Source organism: Pelecanus crispus, chromosome 11 (assembly GCF_030463565.1).
Source record: "Pelecanus crispus isolate bPelCri1 chromosome 11, bPelCri1.pri, whole genome shotgun sequence".
NCBI lineage: Eukaryota > Metazoa > Chordata > Aves > Pelecaniformes > Pelecanidae > Pelecanus > Pelecanus crispus.
In genome coordinates this window covers 1,802,473-1,827,123 of record NC_134653.1, presented here as the reverse complement: position 1 = coordinate 1,827,123, position 24,651 = coordinate 1,802,473, and the positions used below count along the sequence as shown (strand labels likewise).

The window sequence follows — 24,651 nt, the reverse complement described above, 5'->3', positions numbered from 1 at the left end:
CAGGCCCAGCCACGGTGGCTGCCTGGTATTTCAGCTCAAATGCCAAGGCAGCAGTGGGAAGGGACCGGGCACAGCAGGACAGTCGAGTACAAAACCCCTTTCCCCAGCTAAAAGCAAATGGCAGCAATCACTTGGCCGTCGATGACACCTTAAAACGCGTGGCTGGGCTTTTGCCCTGCGTTACAAGCCTGTGGCCTTTGGGTTAGTGCACTGCGGCTATCGGATGTGTGGATTTCCTAAGTTTTGAGCTAAAAGGTGCCTTATAACATTTACTGCTCTCCTCGGCAGCGGGTTGGGGCTCAGCACAGTGGCGGGCTGGTGCGGGGCCAGGACATTGGGCTTCACCGTGGGGAGCAGCCGATGCCCGTGGCTGTTCGCTGGCTGGCAGGAGAGCACGGAAAGCCTCAGGGGTGAAGGAGATGAGGTCTCTTTTACGAAAGTTATCTTTTAGGAATGTTGATGGGCTGACCAGGTTGAAAATAATGACTTTGGAGAGGAACTGGTGCAGGTGTTTGGCTATGGGGGCCGAGACTGGCAGCAGGATGATGGCTCAGGATGCGGCGAGGTTTGCCTCCCCTCCAGGATGCTGCCATTAATAAGACACCTCTTCCCTACCCCACTTCAAAGACAATTACCTGCTCTTTTTTTGCCCCCCCCCCCAATATTTGCTTCTATAACTCAGTAATCTTTTGAAGGAGCCCATCTTTTTCATGCACATTGCTTCCCGTGCCTGCAGAGCCAAACCCCAGGCAATGCCCTGGTCTGCGCGTTCCCCGTGACACTGACCTAAATGTCGCGCACGCCGATGCATGTCAGAGAGCAAAGACCTGTTTGTAAATACCGCATTTCTCATACAAGACTGGACCACTGTAGTTGAGGGGGGTGGGAAGAAGAACGTGTAGTTTTGAATGCAGATCAAAAGAAATCAGGTGTGCAAAGCTGTACTGATAAGATTTTAAAATCTTAATCTCTGCTTAGTCCATGGAAACTGCTCCTGGTTAAAGCACTTACTGTATTTCTGACATCTTGTAGCTCAGTAGTAATTATTCAGTTCCTGTACATTTAACTTGGAAAAAAAAAAATCAATAAAGTATAAGGCTGTCAGCTGCATTGTAAAAACATAATGTACACTGTAATGTCAGTAATAAACTTCGTTTTCCCATGTACCGAGTACTTATTTGCTCGTTCCTCATCTGTTTGGTAGGGAACTTCAGGGCGGAATTACAGCTGCCTTTAGCACATTATAAACTATGCTTCCTCCCTTGCCTGTTTGAAGAGTAGCTGAAATTATTCCTTTGAAGCTCCACAATGAAGTCAGCACTGCCCTTTCTTTGAAGAACAAAACACAGATGGTGGTGGTGGCCCTTCTGTCAGCTTCTGAGGCACACGCTCGCCTGGCTCCCGTGGCCACTGTAACCCTTGCAGGCACACGCAGAACCAAGCGCGACGCTGCCTTGTCTCCTGCCGCCTCCCTGCTCTGCACCCCCTGCTCTTCCGCTACCAGGACCCAAAGGTCACTTGTCCAGGCGGCAGCAGCCTCTGATCCTGGCTCGTGAAGTCTTCAGGTGGATCTTTCTGTACCGTTTGGTGCCGTGCCGCTTGCTGCCTGCTCTCCGCAGGCAGGGCTGGTTGCTATGGTCTCGCGCTTTGGTGAGCTCACCCGTGCTCTCCTCGCCTTGCCCTGTATGGCACAGATGCCAGCAAACCTCACGGGTGAAAAATAAAAAAACCAAAACCCAAAAAACCCCAACCACCTTTATTAAATGTATATTTACAAGCAGCAGCAAGTCCCCTAGGACAAAGCATTTCTCTGCAGCTACTCCTGACGCGGCACAGCCCGCCGCTCTGCCGGGGCATGCTCAGGCATTCACACGGGGGCTGGAGCCTTTAGCACTGACGCAGCAGGACTGCTGCACTTTGAAAGACCCTTTTTCCTCTCGAGAGCTCAGCCATTGCCAGCGGCTGCTCCCTCCCCAGAGATGCTGAGCTGGCTGCAGCAGTCTCCTGTTTCCCCGCAGTCACACAGCCAGCCCCGTGCAAAGCACAGCTTTACCAAGGCTCAGCTCCGGGCTGCTGCTGAGCCGAAGCAGCTTTGTTGCTCTACGAAGCCCGACTGATCCCTCAGCGTCTCTTAGCAGCTGGGCAAATGTCTTGATTGAGGCACTCGTTGCAGCGAGGATTCACAGGCAGGCAGGTCTGCTGGCCAAAGCCCACCAAGAGCCAATTTATCTCCCTCCAGAGATCCCTGCAGTGAGAGGAGAAAAAAACTGTCAGCTTTCCGATACAGCTGCTCAGAGAGGTTAAAGAACAGCCCGTGCTTTTAAATGGATCCCTTTTGCCTACTGCCTGTTCCTCTTGGCTTCCCAAGGCGCCTGGAGGCAGGTCCCAGCCTCCTGCTAAGAACAGCCCTCCCAACCTTTCCCAATCCCTCCGAACCGGGCGGGGAGCAGAGGCCAGACACACGCAGTGCCTCTGGTCATCCTCTTGTGCTAAGGCACGTGCCAGATGTGGAGATGCAACAGAGCACTGGTCAGCTGGCATTTGATACTGAAGATGAGGCATCAGTGAAGGCCAGAATCCAACCATGGGCTGATATTGCTGTGGCCGAGAGGCTCAGCAAGGTCCTGTGTAGAACAGCACCTGGCTCGGGTCACGGTAAACTTGGCAAGGCAAGAATCGGCCATTGAGGCCTCCAGGTACCTGGCTGCACTGGTGGTGATCGATATATCTGATAGCCACGAAACAACTGAGTGGCTGAGATGCTGCTGCTGCAGCTCTCTGGGAGAGGAGAAACACCTCCCCATAAAGAGGAGGCATGCAAAGTCACCGAAAGCGGTACAAGCGGGACCGCGTGCAGACATAGCTCCTGCAGCTAGCCTGAGGGGCTTGGTGTGGAGGAAGGAGGCCGGGGTCTCAGACCTCACCTGGGCAGCCAGTCCTCCAGCGCTACCCGAGTTTCCTCGGGGTATCTGGTCTCCTTCTTCACCCACTTCAGCCTGTTTGTGATCCTGTGCACGTGGGTATCCACAGCTAGGAAGGGAGAGCCCAGAGTTTAGGTGGGGGCAGACACACCTGAACGGAAAGAGCACAGCCAAAAGCTGCCTGTCACAGCACACCAGGTACAGCGCCCTGCATGGGCTTTCTCCGCGGGCTGGCAGGAACAGGCAGGTGAGACAGGAGGGGAGGCTGACTCGCAGAACAAACGTCGTGCTTTCTTCCTAGGCCCAGAGCCAAAAGCGAGACGGGATAGGTACCTCACCCCACGCAGCTCACGACACGCTCACACAATCTGACCCAGCCTTCCTTCAAAGATTCGCATGCTCTGATCTCGCAGGCACAGGGCAGCCTGGCCCGGGTTCTCCTCCTCCCTGTGTTTCAGCTGATGTTATGCAAGTTGCAATCTCTGCCCCTTAGTTTACCCAGATGGAAAACACATTTCATAATACCTACCAACACAAGAGGGTTTGTGAGGCTTAAACGAATGTTTATAATGTGCTTTGAGCTAAAAAGCTCTGAAAGCAAAGTATATTATTGTTAGATCAGCAGCGATAAACCTGTCTCTATGGCTAATTGGGCAAAACCCAGGAAACTGCTGTAAACAGGAAGACTAAGTCTTGCCTCCTAAATCAAAACCGAGCACACAATTATTTGGAAAATAGTTGGCTAGTCTGGCTCCCTCTAGACTTCCCTCCCCCACAGCACGGAGAGAACAACAGACCCCAAGCGCTGTCGAACCTAGCGCGAGAGCCACGTTTCGTACAGCTGACGGTCACCAGTGGGGCCGCGGGAGTCAGCTGCCGCCCGCGCTGACCTTGGGCTGCGTGCTCGCCGCAGCGGCAGTCATTCATTAGGTGGCACCATTCCGAGCTTTCCCAGGGCTCCTCCATTAAGCAACAAATACACTTGGAATATTAATCTGTCCCCAGAGGCCCCCAGGCCGGGCAGCCCATCGGGCTGATCGTCCAGCCCCATCTGCCGGCTGCTGCGGGCAGCTCTGCTGCCAGCCACGCTCCCCTCCGTGCTCCTCAAACGAGCACCGTGCAGGAGCAAACCTGCCCTGGGGCTGGCCTGGGCCCGTCTCCACCGCAGGCTTCCTCCCAGCCGATCGCAGCTCCATGGGGTACAGCTATGTGCCCTCCCACGCTGTCTGTTCAATAAACACGGCAAATAACCAAAGGTACCTGCGGTCACCTATTGCCCCGCCGCAGGAACTAAAACAGATCAGAAATTCTGTAGCTACGGATTGCGGGAGACCATTTCTTTCTACGACCCATCACGAATTACCGATTTCAAACGGTAATTTAGACTAAGCCCTGCTTCTGCCCTCTTACGGCTTGCCAAACAAAAATCCCAAATGAGATCTGTCTAAACAGAAGCAACCCTGGAAAAACATAATGTCAGATTATCCTAAAAGCATCCCCAAATCACAAAATTATCTCCACCTCTCTTTCACTTGACACCAAAGAGATTTCAAAGCATTATTCTGCTAGCACCTCTTTTTGGATACCCACCTGCTTAGGCAATACCTGCACTGCTTACCAGCATCTGAGGGGAGGGAGTGACTGCCCTTGGGGCTTTCTGCTATCAGATTTGGGGAAAAACAGTAGCTGGGTCCATGCTTAAATCCTACAGCAACTCATCCACTGTGAATGGTTGAGGGTCACATCCTTCACCCACCCAAACACTCTGCAGATGGCTAAACTGAAGCGATGCTATCAGGCTCCCGGGGCAGGCAGTTTACCCAGCTGCAACGCTTCCCCTCCGCCCAGGGAATGGGTCAGGCAGGATTTAGGAGAGGAACAGGGAGAACACAGTCCAGCCTACCTATCCCGGACACGCTGTCCCAGGCAATGTTCATGGCCAAGTGGGCCATTTTGGGCCCAACTCCTGGCAGCTGCACCAGCTCCTCCACAGTTCTCGGTATGTCACCCCCATACTTCTGCTTCAGGATGGCCGTCGTCTGCTTTATGTACTTCACCTTGTTCTGGAAAACCAAGGGGAAAGGCAGAAAATCCAAGTTGCCCTCCAATACAGGGAAAAGAAATAAACAGCTCAGAAAACAAACCACTCCCGAGCGTACGTTACACGTGAGGCCACACGCTGGAGTTCGCAGAGGGGAGACAGAGGTCTTTGATTTCTCCCTGAAAGCAAAATGCTGAGACCTGCTTAGCTCTAACCTCCCCTGCACACTCCAGGCACTGCAGCAAACAATCATAGAATCATAGAATCGTTTAGGTTGGAAAAGACCTTTAAGATCATCCAGTCCAACCATTAACCTACACTACCATGTCCACCACTAAACCAATTAAGGGCAGAGTCATAATTTCATGTTTCCTGGATTACTTTTTTAATGAAAGTAAAAACTAGGAATCATTAAGGTTGGAAAGGACCTTTAAGATCATCAGTCCAACCATCAACCCAACACCCCCATGCCCACTAAACCATGTCCCAGAGTGCCATGTCTGCCTGTTTTTTGAACACTCCCAGGGATGGGGACTCTACCACCTCTACGGGCAGCCTGTTCCAATCTTGCCGTGAATACAAATTGCTAAAACTGGCGTAAAATACAGCCTTCGGCTCGACTCCAGCGGAAATATCACCACGGGGCAGGGCACGCAGGCTGAATACCGGCTGAGGGTGCGTCTCTTGGGAGCAGGGCTGGTTCTCACCCCCCTCCTGCCTTCATCACCTGCTGTCAGCTCAGCCGCTGGCCACCAGTACAGCTGGCGAAGGACAAGCCTGCACCCACCTTGCGCTCCTCTCCTGGGCCTCTGAGCTGTCTCAGGCAGCTGCCCGGGAGCGGAGGGCGGCGGAGGGGGTTCCTCTACGTGCACGTTGGGTGCCGCCGCGATCCTGCACTCACCCTCCAGAATCCTACGGGGTAAATGATCTGCCCAAGCGTCGCATCGTCCATCTGCAAAATACTGTCGACTGTGAGGCCATGCTGCCTGAGACGCAGCATGGCAGCTGATGTCACCTGGTCCTTGGTCTGGCTGGAGAGCATCAGCGACAGCAGAACTTGGTAGCGCATAACCTGGGGAAAAGGAGACAGTGAGACAGCCCAAGATCTCCAAGAGGATCTGGCCGCCTCCGGGGCTCGGTTCTCCCACCCAGCACCATCTTCAGTCCAGTGCATAGTACAGACCTACCCTGGTTCAGCCATATCCGTCTACAAGAGACTGGAAGACTGCAACAGAAATAATCCATAACCTTTTATTTCTACCACACAATAAAGGGAGAAAAAAACCACCTTCAATCCAAGCAGCCAGCATGCGTAAAAGGGGCAGAGAACAGCTACCATCTGCTGGGATCTCACATCCAAAGATGCCAGTGCTTAGCCACAAAGGGTCAGACAAAGCTCTTCCTGATGATGGGATTCTCAGGAGACCCCGCAGGACATAGAAGTACAAACGTCCCATGATTTTTCATGCAACTTCTGTTCTAAAGCAGCTTTTGAAAATCCTGTCCCTTTCCCACTAGGTTCCAGTAGGAACTGGGTATCTGGCTCCAGCAAGCTCCTTATGAAACCAAATCTAAAGAACTGAGATGACAGAGACTGGGAGATGAAGCACAAAACCCACAAGTTCCTCTGATGCTGTCATGCAGGGTTTAGCCCAGACTATTCACCTCCTATTTTTCAATTGATTTTTCCCCAGATGCGATTCTGTCCCCACCAGAATGAGGAGGATGATGCAACTAACCTGGACTGTCCCAGGATAACGTGGGGTACAATCCTTCCTCCAGCTCTCTTACAAAGTTTACAAAACCGCAGGTGCACCAGGAAAAATCTCCGAGTGCATGGAAGCAGGGTAATCTCCGAGTACATGGAAACCGTGTGAGGAGTACTGGTGTGTGCTGAGGGTTACAACATCCACTTTTTTCTTGGAAGTAACAACCCTGCTTCCCTAGGGAAGAAAAGTTATTTCTGTATCATGCACCGTGCTCCCCCTGGCCAGCCCACATGGCTGCGGAGCGTGTGACACTCTCTGAATCCTGAGTCAAAGCTAACCGTTTTCCCCAGGGATCCAAGCCCAAGGCACGATGCTGGCAATAAGGACAGCATTACGTGCACTGGGGCTGTGCAGCTGTGTCTTCGATACCCCTCCCTCGGAGCCCGGCAGGTCGCCGCGGAGCACACGACTCCTGCTGCTCCGCCGAGCCTGCCTGCGGGTTATCCCCACGTTCCCACACCGGCAGCGCACACAGAGAGTGCAGCCCTGCAGCCCCGGATCCCAGCGCCGCGCCACGGCCTCGCTCCGCTTTGTTTTTTGTACTGATGCAAATGGTCCCCTCGGAGGGAGGTGTCGTTTGGGGCCTTTGATTGTGTTCCCAGGCTTGGGGAGCACAGTGCCATCCCAGCATGGCCCTTCCTTTCAACCAGTATCCCCTTAAAAGTGGGCCGCGAGAGGGGAGGAAGCCAACCTACGCTTCTGTGCTGCTCTGAACAGCATAAAAGCAGCCTGGAAAGTTTTTTTTCTTGGCTCCCCTCGCCTTTCCTCCATCCTGTCTTTCCCCTGTATTACAGGGCCATCTCACTGGATACTTTCCTTGGACTCCTAGAGAGATTTTTAAGAAAAAAGGGACATGCCTTCATGCCCTGCCAGCCTGCCCCAGAAGACAGCACTGCTACAACACACTTTCAGGGTTTTCACTCCCAAGTCCAAAATCCTCCTGGTTTTGCCACAGCTCCTACTCTTGGTTCAGCCTGCTAACTCTTCTGGCAGCAGTTTAAGCAGAGGACAAGGGCCTTTCACAGCTGTGTTCGCTGTCGGTCTCTAATGCCCAGCCTGGGCTGGATACGAGCAGAGAATATCTGAGAAAACGCCCACTGCCATTTCACAAGGGCTGTCTGAAGCCAACGAGCCTGGTACTGGAGACGCAGCAGCTGCCTCTCCTTCTCTAGCAGGATGAATGGTTTCTCTCATACGCTTGCTTGTGCAGTAACCTCTTGTGGGACCAATCCCAGCCTAGAGTCCTAATACGCCTGGCGTTTATTTTTCTGTTCTGGAGATATCCAAAATGGGATGTATCCAGGGGCAACGTGAGAATGAAGAAGGCCAGAGGGCTGCGGAAGCAGGGCTGTGCCTGCCTGACGGAGCAGGGCCGCAGGGCGTTGTTACCTGCGGAGGTGCGCTGCTGTCGTAACACTTCTCCACTCCCATCGCATCGACGGGAGCATCCCTGGTCCTCCTCATCTCCCGGATGCGCTCCAGCTGCTGCCGCCAGTCCCTTGGCTCCCAGCGTGGTCTCTGGCGCTCGGGCGTCCCCTGCTCGGCACCGTCCCCCTGCCCGGATTCGTAGGCGATGGCGACGCTCTTCCTCCTCCTGCTGCGCCTCGGGATGCCGGCTGTGCTGCGGACCTGGCTCCCTGCAAGAGACGGGAGAGAGATTTTCAGGCTGGAGGCCGGGGGAAAGGAGCCTTCGCCTCCCACCAGAGAGACGAGGCAGCCACCCGGGGCACCCTGAGGAGGGCTGAACTCATCCTCCCCATAGTCCCAACCCAGCAGCACCACCTCACATCCCCCCAGCCCTAACCGGAGCCAGCCGTGGGCTGAGAAATGCCTGGGAAGGACCTGGGAGACAGGTGACATTTGGGGACACCCATCACGCTGCGGGGACGCGCGGCCTAAACACACACAGGGGGCTGCTGAAGGGCGAGGTGCATCCCCAGGCCCTCGCCCAGTGCCACAGGCGGGCCAGCCGCCGGGGTGCTGCCACATCGCCATGCCCCGTCCCCCGCTGGGCCGGGCCCTCACCCCCCCGCCGCAGGCCGCCCTCGCCGCGCCACGGCCGGGCCGAGGCCGCACACGAACCCGCCAGCCCCGGGAGGCACCGATTCCCCCTGCCCCGTACCTCCGGCCGCCCCCCCGGCCCTGCCGAGCCGCCGGGCCGCCGCCCGCCCCTGGCCGGCGGACAGGGCAGCGCACATGGCGGCGGCCCCGGCGCTCCCGGCCCCGGCACTCCCGGCCCCGGCATGCCCCGCGGCGGGCGCGGGCGCCGGAAGAGGCGGGACTTCCGCCGGGGGCGGGGCGCGGCGGGGGGGGCCGGCGCGGCGCGGGGCGCGGGCCAGGGGCGGCGGGGCCGGGCCGGGGCCGGCGGGTGAGTGAGGGAGGGACGAGGGGCGGGGGGGCAGCGGCGGCCCCGGGGCGCTGCCCGGGCCGGGGGGCGCGGGGTCCGGCGGGGCCTAGCGGGAGGCGGGGCCTTGCCGTGCCGTGCCCCGGGGGGGGGGGGGGGGGGGGCGTGGGGCTGCCCGCCGGCTGGGGGGGGTCCCCCGGGTGTCCCCTGTCAGGGAGCCGGGCGGTGTCGGGGGGGGGTGCCCCGTGGCGGGTGCCCCGTTGGGTGTCCGTAAAGGGGTCGTGGCGTGTGCCGGGGGGGTGTGGTGTGAGCCCGGGGGCTCGGGGGGGCCCTGCGCCGTGTCCTGGGCTGTGTTGGGGCCTGTGGCGTGTGCCCCGGGGCGGGGGGCTGGGGGTCGTGGCGTGTCCCACGGTGGTGCTGGCCTGGGGGCTGTGGTGTGTCCCCCGGGGCGGTGGGCTGGGGGTCGTGGCGTGTCCCCTGGTGATATTGGGCTGGGGGCCATGGTGTGTCCCCCGGGGTGGTGGGCTGGGGGCCATGGCGTGTCCCCTGGTGATACTGGGCTGGGGGCCATGGTGTGTCCCCTGGGGCGGTGGGCTGGGGGTCGTGGTGTGTCCCCTGGTGATATTGGGCTTGGGCCATGTTGTGTTCCCTGGGGCAGTAGGCTGGGTGCTGTGATGTGTCCCCTGGTGATATTGGGCTGGGGGCCATGTTGTGTCCCCCGGGGGGATGGGCTGGGGGCCATGGTGTGTCCCCTGGTTATGTTGGGCTGGGGGCCATGGTGTGTCCCCCAGGGTGATGGGCTGGGGGCCATGGTGTGTCCCCTGGTGATGTTGGGCTGGGGGCCATGGTGTGTCCCCTGGGATGCTGGGACAGGGCCTGTGGCGTGTCCCTGGGGAGCACAAGTGACTGCCGTGGCATGTGCCCAGGGCGTGGGGAAGGCAGTGGCGTGCCCGTAGGCACGGCCGGGGGGGCTGCCGGGTTTGTGCGGGAGCGTGTGCCCAGGGCAGGGTGCTGGGGCGTGCCAGGAGCGGGTGTCCCGCTCTGAGCCGGGTGCGGGGGTCCCCGAGGGGCAGCTTGGGGCTGGCTGGGGAGACAGTTTCAGAAGGCTGTTGCTGTCGATGTGCTGTTGCTGTAATGGGTGTGATTTTCTCGCTCCCCCTCTTTCTCCTTGCCATGGCAGCGTTTGGATGTTTGGACGCTCAGATTCCTAAGTCCTTCCTCATGTCTAGCTACTTTCAACATCTACTTTACAGTGCTGTGTGCCTGCTCCATTGCTTTTGGTCTGGGAACGAGTACTTCAGCTCACATCTGCCAAAAAGTGTGTCTGTGTGTGTGCTTATACTTCAAAAATCAGCTCAGCAGTTTTAAAATGGTGGTTGCTCCGTGCGGGCTGTGGTGGTGCTGGACATCCAGAGCTCCCAGAAAATGGTAACCCCGTGCTCCCCATTCCTCAGGTAGCTGCGGGATGTGGGCGCTGAAGGCAGGAGCAGCGCAGGCTCCTCACGCGTGTGGGCTCCTCGCTGTTTTGTCCTCAGCGTTGGGCTTCTCCCTTGTTTGAAATGTCTTGAGATTCCAGAGCTGTTTGTAAAAGCCGCGGTGTGATGGCTGTTACTGGCGTTTTCCTGCTTAATGATTCCTCTTGGGCCTCCCTTAACAGAAACCCTGTTCTGTATTTGCAGGGGCTCAGCGCTGCTTGCTTGTCAGCAATGGCAAAGCCTCAGAGCAAGGATTCGGGACTGAAAGAGAAGTTCAGGAATCTCCTGGGGCTGGGAACATCCCGGGGAAGTTCAAAGTCATCGGAGGGCAAGCAAACAGAGTTTATCATCACTGCGGAAATACTCAAGGTGTGAGAACTGACCGTAGTAAAGGTGGGGATAGTGCCTGGATTACCTGAGCTGAGAAGATCGGAAGGAGGGCTTGCTCATTCTCCTTTGTCTTTTGCCATTCATTCCCTCTCCGATCATGCCTTCTGACCTTACCTCTCAATTCATTCTCTAGTGAAATGGATGTAAAACTCACCTACTTTGAAGTGACGGTATTTTAGTTATTCCGTGTTTGAATACTTTTGGGATATTTGATAGGATGGTGTTGTCTTCTGTCGGGTTACAGGCTGTTTCCTCAAAATATGTTGCTCTTTTTTTATAGTCCGAGCTTGATGAAGTTTATGTGGTGGCAGCTAGCACAAGCTGGAAACTGTTTCTATTTTATGAAAACCTTATGGTTTTGTGAAAATTAAAAAAAAAAAAAAACATTGATTCCAGTAATCGGTACAGCAAGTCCGTAAGCAGAATAGTTGGCACACAAGGAGGAAAACACATAAAAGGGAGAAGGAGACCAGAGCCTTCTTGTCTGTGCTGGAGCAGCCAAGCTCTTACCTGCTGGAAGGCTGGGGAGCCGGACTTCACGTCCCTCCTTTCTCTGCCCTTCTCCCCTGAGCTGGGCGAGCCCCACAGCCCATGAGTTACTAACTTTTCTGAAGAAAATGAGATGTTCTGTCCTGGAGGTGAAAAGCTGCTTGGCTCCAGTTCTGTGAAAGTTCTAGTTTTGACAAATCATTTGCTAATGGAAAAAAGGTTTTGGAGAAATTCCTGAAAAGCTCCAGTGATGACTAATGGTTAGATCATTTTGGACAAATGTGGAATTTATTTTTCAGTTGTTCATGATCCCCTTTGAGAAATGGATAAGTGTTTCTAGTAAGATAAACTGTTAGCTTGTTTCTACATTTCTTTCCAGGAACTGAGCATAGAATGTGGATTAAGTAATAGGATACGAGCAATCAGTCAAATTTGTGAAGTGGCAAAAACAAAAAAAATTGAAGAGGTAAGTTTCAAAACGTTCAGTGAATATTGGAAGGATGACAATTTAAGCAACAGCTCTTAACCTATCATAAGATGCTCCTGTAGTTTAGACTGCCTTTTAAAATTGGTAATCCCAGAAGCTGTTTTGTGCTGTCCAAACCTGTAAAAGGATGGCTCACATGCCAAGGAAATTAGGCTTGTCCAACCTGCCAGCTGTGGAGCAGAGAGAACATAGCTAACAGGCTTCCTGAACTGAGTGGAAGGAGAACGCTGCGAATATGCGGGCCTGTTCAGGACACTTCACAGGAGGTGATGTTAATCCTGTAGAAGAGGTGTTTGCTAGCTCCTTCTGTCTTGTTAATAAGCAACCTCAAAGTAGTTTTAAACTCATCTTGTATTTGGGTGAAGGTTTCTGCACAAATGTTCACACTGAAGTAAGCGTGTGAATGAAGAACTTACGTTACTGGGGTGCGAGTTGTCACGTAGGACGGGATTTCGTGTCTCGTGGTTCATCTGAGCTTATGACCGCACAGGCGAGAGTGTCCCTCAGAAGAGAGAACTCCGGACATGAAATCCCTGGAGATCTTGTTCGTTAACTTGCCATAATTAATGACTGACCTACAGGGTAAAGATCCCAGAAGCAGTTTAACTTTCCTACTACTGCCTGTCTCCTGTGTTTGTTTTCAGCATGCAGTGGAAGCAATATGGAAAGTGGTAGCTGATATGCTCCAGCCAGAGCGCCCCGTCGAAGCTAGACATGCTGTTCTTCATCTGCTAAAGTCAATTGTTCAAGGACAGGTGAAAACAAACAAACTGTAGAAGAAACACTACACTTAAACTAGGGTTTGTGCAGAGTATGAACGTGAAAATATTGGGTGGCTCTTCTGTACAACTTTCCACGTTTCTTATTTTGGTTGTGCCTAGTAAATGGGAAGAGGAAGCATTTAAATTTAAGTCTTGGTTTGACCTCAGAGCAAAACTTTTCATACAACTGGTAGAAAACTTTTCTGTTTTGGGGCAATGCTCTTGAAAAAGAGGAAATACTGTGGGTTAAGTTCAGCATAGTACAGCAAATTTTATATGGTCTTTGCCCAGACCTATTAGTCGTAGTCTGCAGCTGGTTTTGCTGTGTCAGCATGTCAAGTATGCAAGAAGTTCTGTATAGGATACTTTTCTAGCCTGGCCAAGTTAAGCATACTATGGATTCTTCAGATTTCGCAATGCGGTATACAAACCTAGGACTGTATCAGACCGAAGTTCTAGTTTTCAGTATTCTGAAAAAGCAGGGGTAGATGCTTACGAAAAGAATAGGCATCGATTCTGGTTTGTTGGCTTGTTTTGTTTTGGTTTTTTTTTTAAATGCTCTACTGGCAGTGCTGTCAGTTGCAGTTTCCATGGATTACTTTGTGTATTGGATGCTGCCTGTGTGTTGCTGGACAAAATGCCTCCAGCCCTGAGTGCTGATATAACAGATTGAGAAGACCTGAGCCGTTGTCTGTAGCCAGTAGAGGTTGGAGGTATTTTCAGGAGACTTTTGTAGCCCGTAGGAAAAGAAAATAATTTCAGGCATGAAGATTACTGTTATAGACCTTGATAAGGTCCAGGCCTCAACTGCCTTTTTTCATTAGTGACATTCTTATTCCCCTCCCCTCCTCTTTTTTTTTTCTTTTTTTTTTTAAAGGGTGAGAGATTAGGGATCCTCAGAGCACATTTTTTTAAGGTTATTAAGGATTATCCCTCCAATGAAGATTTGCATGAACGGCTTGAAGTGTTCAAGGCTCTAACGGAGAATGGACGATACATCACCTACTTAGAAGAAGAGCTAGGTGAGTATTTTCTCTACCCCTCTTCAATTTGGTAGGCATAAGTCAAGGGACAGGCATTCAGTGATACAAGAAAAAGGTAGCGATAACACTTTTGGGTAGAAAGCATATTGTAACAATTTGTTTTCCTTCTTTAGCTGACTTTGTGCTACAGTGGATGGATGTTGGTTTGTCTTCCGAGTTCCTTCTGGTTTTAGTGAACCTGGTGAAATTCAATAGCTGCTATCTGGAAGACTATGTAGCTGACATGGTCCAGTAAGTTGGGTTTTTTTAACTGCTACATGCTTATTCTTTGTAAATTACAGGAGAAAGTTGCAGATCAGTGTACAGATAAGCGAAATCTTTTCATACGATCTGGATCTGTTTCATTCCAGCTCATACCTGACATTTCTGACAAATATTTGATTTTCAGTTCTTACAATGTTCAGATCTGTTTTAGTTTAACTGCATGTGCTTTCTCCATTTGACATGATGGCCCTGATTGCATTGCCTAGTCTCACAAAGGGTCTCTGCTGTTGTATTGGTGTAGGCATACTGAGTTGCATTTAAGTGCAACTTTAAGCTAACTTTATAAAAGAGGTTGTAGTGTTCAGTGTCTCTAGGAGTGTTATCACCAATGCCACGGTAAGGGGAATGATGAGTAAAATAACACGCCTATTTACTTCTCTGTTTTGGCTCTTTGTAATTTGCCTAAAATCATATTAAGCAAACAATTATAATTAAATGTTCTTTCCTAACAGCAAGATATGCCTCTTGTGCATTCAGACTTCATCATCTGTGGACATAGAGGTCAGTAATTTGAGTCTCTCTTAGTACTTTAGAGTTCTTTGAAATTCTTTGAAACTGTAAATTTTACAAACAAAATCAGATCATGAGACTCTGTTTATTCTCATCTTACACGAGAGCTAATACAACGTTATAAAGTGTTTGCAAGCCATTGGATCTCGTACACCAATAATCATTTTATTCTAAAACAGAGCATTGATAAATTTGATAAGCGAATTGACTTTTTCAACAGTGCTTTTTATGGTTTACTTTCCATTTTGCAATTATTTAAAAAAAAAAAAAAGACAGACATAGCTGTATCCCTTTTGACTTCCAGAAGATTTCCTGGTCTGCCAGGTTAGGATTTGACCTGCTTTATTTCTATTTTCTGTATAACCATTTTGCCTTTCTCTTTCCCAAAGATTTCCTTGCAAGTCCTAGATGCAGTTGTTTGCTATAACTGTCTGCCATCAGAGAACCTGCCAGTATTTATCATCACTTTGTGCCGTACCATCAACGTGAAGGAGCTCTGCGAGCCGTGCTGGAAGGTCAGAACTTTCTTGTAGTTTTGTTTTTTAATGAGTTTGCTCTTTTGGCCTCACAGATGAAGTGTCAGATGTGCCTGTGCACATTTGCTATAAATTTCAGTTTGCTTTTAAGAGTAAATTGATAATTGTTTCAAGTATTAAGGGATCAGGGCGTTGTTAGTGTAAGTCCTGTCATGTCCGTGGAATTTACCCGTAGTTTCCTCTCAGCTGATGTGACAGGCTGCCTTTTCTCTAGTGGCGTGGAAACGGCCAGACACATTTACTTACCATAAGTGGGCATGATCAGCCAGTTAACTGCATATTTAGGCTAATGAGTGTTTTAACAATTAGATATTTGAGTGTCCTCTTTGAATTCGCAGCTTATGCGCAACCTTTTGGGAACTCATTTGGGACACAGTGCCATCTACAACATGTGCAGGATCATGGAAGACAGGTAAAGAAGGTTTATCTAACAACCCGAGGAATTCAGTAGAGGTCCCGTTGAGATAGATAGGGAGTCACTGACCTCAGTAGAACAAGCTGAAGCTTCTGGTGCTTAAAAATGAATTCCCTTCCTAGTTATGCTGCTGAAGTGCTCATTTTCTGGATTTTCTGAATTTAGTTTTCCTTTGTTTAAAGTTGTACTAAATGATTTTTTGCTTTTAATGTTGGTAAGTTACTGTGCAAGGTTCTGATGTGTAACAGCTGGGAATTTCTGTTATGACAGTGTATGTACCTATTGACTCTTGTATGCTAAAATAATTGTAGCATGGTCTAAGACTTGCCTTCCATCTGTTCTTAGAGCTTATATGGCAGATGCTGCGCTGCTGAGAGGAGCTGTGTTCTTTGTTGGGATGGCTCTGTGGGGTGCTCATCGCCTCAATTCACTCAAGAATTCCCCAACTTCAGTGCTGCCTTCATTCCTTAAGGTAGGGTGCGATACTGGAGGAACTTTTTCATCAGGTATACATCTGGACCTGTACAAATTTAGAACAAAAATGCGGTCCCCTACACCAAAGAGATCTTTGTATGCCTGAAAGACAAGAGACAGCAATTGGGTATGGGGTGAAGCATGGGGAAACAGTAAAATAACAGAGGATTTTAAGTTTGAAACTGAGGCCGCCTTCTGGAATATCTTTGTTGGCCAGAAAAGCAAAATCTGAATTCTTTTTATCAAATATCTACATTGTGAGCACTTTAGTTTAAAAAATAAAAAAAAAAGCAAAAACTTTCACTCTTTCCAGGGTGTGGTACAAAAAGTGAGGGACGGTGTCTTCAGAGACAGCCTCAGAGCTCTCTTAAAATTTTCTCATCTAAGTGCATCACCATTATTAGCTTTAACCTCATGTGTCTGCTCTGTAAGATGGAACTGTATTTGATTCTGATCTACAGCTGTTGGCAAGAGTGCATAACTGCACTTTATAAACTGGTTCTTTGCTTCGCCCTTTGTGTGTATAGACTTGAATATTTTCATCTCAGACCTTCAGGCTAAGTTCCTAATTAGCGAGGCATGTTTCATTTGAATTTAAGAGGGTTTCTGATCACTGCTTTCCAACTGTTAACTGACTGAAATGCTTTGTATTCCAGGCCATGACATGTCCCAATGCAGTTGTGTCTTATGAGATAGTTCTGTCCATAACACGTTTAATAAAGAAGTATGGGAAGGAGCTGCAAGCTGTAACGTGGGATATCCTTTTAGACATCATGGACCGATTACTGCAGCAGCTGCAGGTAAGTGTTGAGCCTGTCTTGATGTGCTTTCAATCAAAAGACCTCGCCATAAACATTTTTGCAAATTGATCTCCTGTTTGTACACCCTAATGAACTTTGAAGCTGAATGAAGGTCTAGCCCAGTTCTCAATACTGTGCTTCTCAGCCGAGTTTTCTGTTTGTATTTAAAAGTTAGCGCTTTCTGGTAAGGTGGAAGTCTTTTAGGGATGTTTTTGTCTCTGTTTCAGAGTCTGGAGAGCCAAGAACTTAAGTCCATTGTACATGATCTTTTGACTACAGTAGAAGAACTCTGTGACCAGAATGAATTCCATGGCTCTGAAGAGAGATTTTTTGAGCTGGTGGAAAGATGTGCTGATCAGAGACCAGTAAGACTTTACTTATTATTGTCTTCCTTTGTTGTCAGCTGAATCCATTTTGCCACTCAGTACAGTTAAAAGTTGGGAGTCCTAAAATAGCAAGTGGTCAGAAAAGAACAGCAAGGACTTGTATGAGCCTTATTCTTGGGGTGGGGGTTGGGGGAATGGATATATTGTATCTGCTTATACACTAAAAAAAAATTCTTGATCTTTCCATGAAAGGAATCTTCTGTATTAAACTTGGTAACATACAGAGCTCAATCCATTCATCCTGCCAAAGATGGCTGGATTCACAACCTGCAGATGTTAATGGAGAGATTCTTCAGGTATGAAATCATAACTTTGTGAATACAAGGCACTTTCAAATGTTGCTTGCCACCTTGTAATGTTAGATAATTTTGTTTTCGGAAGTTCTAATGTTAGTAAACAACTGCTAAGAAGTTTGGTAGTTCCAGGGCACCGTACATGAAAGGATTTTGTTTAACAGAAGAAAAACTTTCCACTGAGTTACTTATGCTTCTCTTTTTTTTTTTCTTTATTTCCATTGGATGGTGCTATTCCATTTAGCATAGGCAGTTACGTGTTCCACTCCACAACACTTTGTAGTTCTGACACCAAACAAGACTTTCCTGTTAAGCATTAGGATTGCATATGGTTATCCAGTATTAAAGTTATCTGGTTTTGAATTGGTACTCCTAAAAGTATTCTTGTGCTCTAAAATATCAACATACAGCAATAACAAACTTCTCGTCTGTGAAATGCTGCCAAAGAGCAACTCTTCCTCGGTGCTATATGTTTGGTTTTAAATTTGCTCACCAGAGCACTTGTTCTTCTGACACGTGCTTCCTGGTTTGGACTGGAAATGGGAAAACTGCAGTTGCAGGTCTCCAGAAGTAGTAAAAGCTGAACTGGGATTCCAGTTTCCAATTGTTCTTGAATCTGATTTTGTATGTAGAGACATTAACTGAAGGCTCAGCAGATCTCTAATAGTTATTGTTCTAACTCTTAAGAAGTTTCTTAGTTTACTTTAGTTTTACTTTCCTTACCTCCTCTCCCCCCTTCCCTAAATATCAGCAACTTTATTTTATTCATCTTGAATTTGCTCTTCCCATTTTAGGAACGAAAGTCGTAGTGCTGTTCGTATTAAAGTTCTGGATGTCTTGTCCTTTGTCCTGAGTATTAACAGACAGTTCTATGAGGTGTGTGTTTATCTGTTTCTGATGATCACATGTGAGATCTTAAGTGGGTGGGAAAGGCTTTGGTGAGGCATGTTTTATGCTGTGCTTCAGGTCAGCTCTGGCACTGGGGAATGCACGGAACTGTGCTTTAAATGTTGCACACAATAGACATGTTTCTTTAGGATGCTCGTAGGAAGACTTGCCTTTTAATTGTCCTTAGCTGGATACAGGTATGTGCAACTTGCAGTGGGAGCTGCTGTGTTTTGAGGACATACCTGATTGTGTATTTGCTTCCCTGTTTTAAGGTCATTAATTCCATATACATTTTGTTTTGGAAGAAAAGAAAGTCAATGTGACAGATGCAGAGTTTATTTAAAAGCTTTGTAAAAAAAAAAAAAAAGTGAGGTCTGGACCTAATCTGATGGGAGCAGATTGACTTGTCTTGGTGCTTGCGGTTCAATTGCAATCCAAGATGGAAGCTGTCCCAGAGAGGAATTATGGAAGAGCTCTGGGGATGTTTTCAGCTCCTTGGAACGTACCCAGAGTGTCAGAGGACAGGAAGGGGCAGAGGTGCTTCTTGGACTCCTTCAAGATTTGTGAAAACATGATGCTGTTGCATGTTTCCTGTCTCTCTCAAAAACCCAAGCCCTAGAAATCCCTTGTCAGCAGTCTGTTTGAGCCTGGGCTGTTGAGTCTGTAGGACAGATGAAACCCAAAGCATTGAGCCCAAGTTCAAGAAAAATCATAATTATTTGGAGGGATGGCATACAGAAATACTTAACTGGATGGAAGAGGAAAGATCAAGGAACCAAACAGTTAGTTGAGGAATGAGCCTGATATCAGAATAGCAGTGTTCTTGTTTGTAATTACTTGTCTCTTTAACATGCTGATTGAACAACTGACAGCAAAATGTCAAGGCTTATTCATGTCTGTCCTCTTGCAGGAAGAGCTGATAAACTTGGTTGTGATCTCTCAGCTGGCTCACATTCCAGAGGATAAAGACCATCAAGTCCGAAAACTGGCCACTCAGCTACTTGTAGACCTGGCTGAAGGCTGCAACACGCATCACTTCAACAGCTTGCTTGATATCATAGAAAAGGTGAGGCAGGGTTTGGTCAGTAGCATCACCACGTCTTTTGCCAGATCCTCTTACTGTGGCTGAGGAGACTAACCCATGACTGTTATCACTTGCGTGGTTCAGTAGGCTATTGTAAAATTGCTGGGTTTTGGTGGGTGCAAGCCTGAAGTGCAGAGCGGAAGGGAGCTTTAGAAACCCTGTCAATGCACATCTGAGCTACCTGACAGGGCTTGCAGAATTTCCTGCAAGGATGACTTGCTGTAGTCTTTCCTGACCTTCCAGGATGGAAATAAAGAAAAGGTGTTGCAGATTTAAATCATGTATTGCTTTTGTTTTTAAAAGGTGGCTGCACATTCTCTCTCATCTCCTTCTGAACTGGAAGAGAGGGACTTGCTCTCATATTCAGCTTCTTTGGAGGATGTCAAGACAGCAGTTCTTGGACTCCTGATAATTCTTCAGGTAAATGCTGCAGAGCATTAAACATGTCGTCTTCAGAATAGTCTTCTGCCAGACTTGGCTTTTTAGAGAACCGTTCTCCCACTATCAAATATTCTGACTTTTGTCCACTTAATATTTTAAGTCTTGTTTTGCTCACTCCTTTTGCTTGTGGGTACTGTATGACTGTTTGCTAAATGTTTTATTTTCTTCATTTCCATTGTACAATGAATACGAGCACATTTTCATGTGTGGAGGGCAGATGTGTTCATAAACTAGCAGAAGGGGAGTGGCTCATAACCTTGAATAGATCCATTGTGTTTGGGTAGCGTGTTCTGGGATATGATTAAGCAGTTGCTAAGAGCTGGTTGTTCCAACCACTGCCCTTCTGGAGCCAGGCAGAGTTGCTCTGGAGCCTTTGCAGAGGTTCTGGCCAGAGCTATCTGTTCATCTTGCTTTCAGGAGTTTTTGCTGTGTTTTTCTGGAATTCTTAGTGGAGATACACATTTCTGAATAACAAATGTCAGTCTGCCTTTCGATTTGTGTTTCTGTTCCTCTGTAGACAAAACTCTACAGCTTACCCTCCAGCCATGCAATGCGGGTGTACGAGATGCTGATTCACCACGTCCAACGCCATTATATATATGCGTACAGCCTTGCTGTTGCTAGCAGCATCAGATTGCAGGTATGAGCAGTAACCTGTGCTTTCAGGTTGAGAACTGCATGCTGTCTTTGGAATTCTTGGGTGGCAGGTGGGGAATGTGTGCTCTAGAGCTTGCCAGAAGTAGAATTATGTATATGTACTGTAACACCAGAACTGATGCCTCCTACAGGACTAGCCACAGCGTCTATTAAAAATCCCTTTGTACTTGCAAAAGTATCACATGGCAAGGTGGGAGAGTATTCCACCAGCTTGGGTATGAGTGATTCCAGTGTCTTCTCTGTTACAGGTATTTGATTTCCTGCTGATGCTTCGAGCTGACTCCCTCCACCGTCTTGGCCTTTCCAACAAGGATGGAGCAGTGAGGTTCAGCCCTTACTGTCTGTGTGATTTTGTGTAGGTTTCTCATTGCTTTAAGCAAAAGCTGTTTTCCAAACTGTTTGGTATTTTTGCACGAGCTTAATGGTCCATCGGCAGCAATCAGCAGTTTTTCTAAATCTTCCAAATCCTGATGAATCAGCTGCTAGACAAGTCTATAGTTACAGCCTAGGGTTGTCTCAGCTAATAACTCATTGGTGAATTGTTCTTACAAATCGCTTAGCTACGGAGCTCTCAATCTCAGACATGAAATTTCTGCTCCTGCTCACGAAACTTAGCAAAAATATCAGCAATTTCCTGCCTGAAACCAGTTTTCACATTGAGGTTTGATTTAATGATTTGTACAAATCTGGCTTTTTTTAATTTTATAGCTTGGTCCGAAGTTCTTTGAGTAACACGCCCCAAAAGATATCTTTCTAAATTTGCTAGGGGCCTAGATAGAAAAATCTTTAACCTGACCAAACTGACTCATTGCTGTCTGTCTACTGGGCGATCCTGTGTTTTTTAATTGAAAATGCAATTTTTATTGTTGTTTGGTCATTAAACTGGCTACCAAATAGGGTAGCACTGGAGGTCACATGAATAGGCTGTTCTGATCTTGATTTTACATTACATGTATTTTTCTCCCTTTCCGTGCTGTAGAGAAGCAGAGAAGAGGCCTTCTGAGAAAAAGCCTACGGGTACGCTCTCTCCGCCTTCTGGAAGTCCCAGCGTGCCTTCCCAGAATGCCACCATTCGTATAGGGCACCTGCCATACTCAATGGTCTTTGGCGTCCTTCTGCAGTGTTTGAAGCAAGTACGTCTACTCTTAATGGCAGTTGTCATCTTCGTGTGAAACATGTCAGCTTAAAGCAGCTGGCTTGAGAATTCTGTCCCAGAGTATCTAAATAACGTCTGAAAAATAATGTGTAAACCCTCCTTTTTGGGCCGAATCTGTGCGTAATTGTGCAGCTTTACAACCACCAGTGGGAGCACCAGTTCAGCTCCTCAGAAACTAAGCAAAGCTTTCTTTTCACTCTGCTTCAGAGCAGACAAGGGCAAAAAACGTGTTTGTTAAACAAAGATCGAATAAATCATCCTGTTTCTGAAAGGGCATTTGAAACAAAAAACCCTCCTACTACAAGTTTTTGAAGTATTTTGAGAACTGATAAATGTTTCAGTGGCAGATAAACTGTAAATATAAATTGTTCATTAGTGTCGTATTGGACATAGTTGTGTGCTGAGGGATTGTCTTGCTCTAGAACTTAATTTGTGCTAGTGGTTAGGAGAATTGAATTCTGGCTCTGTCTTTTTGAGCTCAGTCAGATTGGGATACAAGTTGTCTTCCAGTTTGCGGTGCCAATACTGCACCTAGAGCTGGGTGACAGACAGGAGGTCACTTGTGACAGCTAAGTGCCTCTCCTTTTTATGTAGCTACTGTGCCAAGACATACATCTGCCTAGGAAATGGCATGTTGTCTGAAATTCAATTGGTCTCACTTTCAAACTGAACTGAAATTGTACAAAAATTTTCCACCTTAATTTTTTCTTTCTTTCCAGGAGACAGACTGGAAGGTGTTGAAGTTGGTCCTCAATAAATTACCTGAATCCCTCCGCTATAAAGTGCTATTTTTAACTTCTCCTTGTAACATAGACCTCCTGGCCTCCGCACTGAGCTATATGGTAATGCCATGCACCCTACTGATGTATAATCACCAGATCCTTAGTTTGCTTGAGAGTTGGTTGGGGGTTTTTTTTGAGGTTGAGGTTTTTTTTTTTTTCCTTCAGTCTAATATTTTGAAGATTAGCATGCTGGTTGTCAATCCTCACTCACCTTCCCTTTTTGTGAGGGTTGTTTTAGGTACAGAATTAGGTGATAATGAGTGTTCTTTCTTTGCGTATGTACGTATACATGTGAAAAGGGAGCTATGGGCAGTGCCTGTCTGCTGCCTTTTAGAGAGTATTTTTTGTGTGAGGTGTTCTAACTTACTGTGTGATGTATCAGCTCACAGACAAAAAGACCACCGACAGGCTCCATGGTACCCCAGAAGGCTTTTCTCGCACTGATTTGCATCTGGCTGTAGTTCCAGTACTGACGGCATTAATATCTTATCATAATTATCTGGACAAAGCTAAACAGGTATGGGGAAAGTAAGAGGGTGTGTGGGGGATGGGGCCTAAGCCTGTATAGTGCAGCATTTTCTCATACTAGCTGGTTAGGAGGCTTAAATGCAAGATAACACTGCCCTTTTCTGTTACAAAAAGCTGCATCTGCTGTATTTTGCAGGGCGGGTCAGGGGTGAAAAAATACTTTACTAACTTTGTGCGGCAGCAACTGCCCAGTCAGTTGGATTCAGTGTTCTCTGTCCATACCTGTTGCCCCTCGCAGGTTGCTGAGTGCCTTTACCCTCTGCTGGGTAACACTGATAAACATAAAAATTCTGTTTAATCAGAAACTTAAATATTAATTTCTGAAATGTCTACTTGATTAAAGTCCAGTCTTAAGATTTTGGCCTAGAATATATGCAACATTGTGTAGGGTTCTGTGTTTGTGCATTTTGGGTAAGAGTTCTTGTGCGTCATACAAGCCTCGCAGCAGTGATACCGTTCTGAAATGCCAGCTGGAGTCAGGAGGTGGTACATCAGAGGTTTTCTCTTTCTCTGCATTATGACTTCTTTTTTCTTTTTTACTCTTCTAGCGTGAAATAGTATATTGCCTGGAACACGGTCTTATTTATCGCTGTGCAAACCAGTGCGTTGTGGCACTCTCGGTCTGTAGTGTCGAGATGCCCGACATCATCATCAAGGCGCTTCCTGTCTTAATAGTCAAATTAACCCACATTTCTGCTACAGCCAATATGGCAATCCCTCTCTTAGAATTTCTTTCAAGTAAGTGGTAGTGTTCTTCTATTTTTGATCTTCTGTAATTGTAAATGTGTTGTTTGCACTGAATATGGGTATTTCGATTGTGTTAGTCAAATGGAACGCATTGTAAGGGTTTCTTGGGTTTTGGTGATGCCCTTGCACCATCCTTGAGATACAAATGTTTGATCATCTCTTGTTTGTTACTGTTTTTCTATGTCAAGCACTCGCACCCACTGAAGAAAGAGACATGCTGTGTGTAGTGCAGCCCTACGGTGATGGGAAATACGAAGCTGCTTTCTCCACCTTGCTGCTCATAACTTAAATAGCATGAAATTACACCGTGATGTTAACTTCCATGTCAGCTGATGACTTAGAAGAAACAAAACAATTCAAATTAAACTGAATTGTGACATTGAATAGTTTGTGTTCAGACCTCACCTGAGCTGGTTTTCTTCTTGAACTGTTCTAGCTCTAGCAAGGCTGCCTCACCTCTACAGGAACTTTGCAGCAGAGCAGTATGCCAGTGTGTTCGCCATCTCCCTACCGTACACAAACCCTTCCAAGTAAGTTCATAGCAAATGTGCTGCTTCTTCATTTGTAAAATTAAGGGAATGCTTTTTTTGTAGTACATGGGTCAGAGTTATTTATGGGACATTGCTCATTCTGGTATCTCCATTTTTTTTCTGAAGAAGGGACATATTCACCTTGGACAAAATAATCTGTTTTCCTTGAACAGAACTTTTGAGGTTTTTTTCTTTATACTTACAGTAGGTAAAGGAACAGTTCTGTTTCTCAGATGGAAAAGTCCTTCTGTTCAGTTCCGGAATGGCGTCATAATGCAGCATTAAACTCTATGGGGATCCTTCTGCTGTTTTAGGTTTAACCAGTACATCGTTTGCCTGGCCCATCACGTGATAGCGATGTGGTTCATTCGGTGTCGCCTTCCCTTCCGAAAGGACTTTGTCCCCTATATTACAAAGGTAATGGACACTACTGAATCAAA

The 24,651-nt window shown here is 48.0% G+C and overlaps 2 protein-coding genes across 4 annotated transcripts in view; one reads left to right on the top strand and one right to left on the bottom strand.

The window, feature by feature from the left end:
* Nucleotides 1-1,740: 1,740 nt before the first annotated feature.
* Nucleotides 1,741-8,929, bottom strand: NTHL1 (nth like DNA glycosylase 1). 3 transcript variants are annotated; one of them, XM_075718680.1, is made up of 6 exons: nucleotides 8,854-8,929; nucleotides 8,121-8,368; nucleotides 5,864-6,034; nucleotides 4,825-4,984; nucleotides 2,925-3,030; nucleotides 1,741-2,245 (listed from the first exon to the last, which is right to left on the bottom strand). In XM_075718680.1, exons 1-6 carry the CDS (start codon nucleotides 8,927-8,929, stop codon nucleotides 2,122-2,124), a joined length of 885 nt encoding a protein of 294 aa, XP_075574795.1. In that variant the 3' UTR covers nucleotides 1,741-2,121. The 3 variants fall into 3 exon arrangements, with proteins under 3 accessions (XP_075574795.1, XP_075574797.1, XP_075574796.1); XM_075718682.1 differs by lacking the exons at nucleotides 8,121-8,368; nucleotides 8,854-8,929 and adding an exon at nucleotides 6,702-6,905; XM_075718681.1 differs by lacking the exons at nucleotides 8,121-8,368; nucleotides 8,854-8,929 and adding an exon at nucleotides 6,251-6,421.
* Nucleotides 8,930-10,763: 1,834 nt separating this feature from the next.
* The window catches only part of TSC2 (TSC complex subunit 2), a 33,474-nt gene continuing 19,586 nt past the window's right edge, over nucleotides 10,764-24,651 (top strand). The window contains 23 exon segments of the mRNA XM_075718907.1: nucleotides 10,764-10,919; nucleotides 11,809-11,895; nucleotides 12,561-12,671; nucleotides 13,555-13,699; nucleotides 13,834-13,951; nucleotides 14,437-14,485; nucleotides 14,884-15,009; nucleotides 15,369-15,442; nucleotides 15,791-15,917; nucleotides 16,576-16,719; nucleotides 16,947-17,084; nucleotides 17,298-17,401; nucleotides 18,193-18,274; nucleotides 19,197-19,352; nucleotides 19,674-19,790; nucleotides 20,329-20,451; nucleotides 20,717-20,823; nucleotides 21,448-21,601; nucleotides 22,344-22,466; nucleotides 22,789-22,923; nucleotides 23,483-23,672; nucleotides 24,118-24,211; nucleotides 24,526-24,628. Of these exon segments, the coding sequence (XP_075575022.1) occupies nucleotides 10,782-10,919; nucleotides 11,809-11,895; nucleotides 12,561-12,671; nucleotides 13,555-13,699; nucleotides 13,834-13,951; nucleotides 14,437-14,485; nucleotides 14,884-15,009; nucleotides 15,369-15,442; nucleotides 15,791-15,917; nucleotides 16,576-16,719; nucleotides 16,947-17,084; nucleotides 17,298-17,401; nucleotides 18,193-18,274; nucleotides 19,197-19,352; nucleotides 19,674-19,790; nucleotides 20,329-20,451; nucleotides 20,717-20,823; nucleotides 21,448-21,601; nucleotides 22,344-22,466; nucleotides 22,789-22,923; nucleotides 23,483-23,672; nucleotides 24,118-24,211; nucleotides 24,526-24,628 (2,745 nt within the window). The 5' untranslated portion in view covers nucleotides 10,764-10,781.

Excerpts from the sequence above, each read along its gene's own strand:
- NTHL1 (XM_075718680.1), bottom strand. The coding sequence starts at position 8,929 with ATGTGCGCTGCCCTGTCCGCCGGCCAGGGGCGGGCGGCGGCCCGGCGG. Across the intron at positions 8,369-8,853 it reads GGCCGGGGGGGCGGCCGGAG|GGAGCCAGGTCCGCAGCACA; the intron begins GTACGGGGCAGG and ends CGTCTCTTGCAG. Across the intron at positions 3,031-4,824 it reads GGACAGCGTGTCCGGGATAG|CTGTGGATACCCACGTGCAC; the intron begins GTAGGCTGGACT and ends CTCCCTTCCTAG.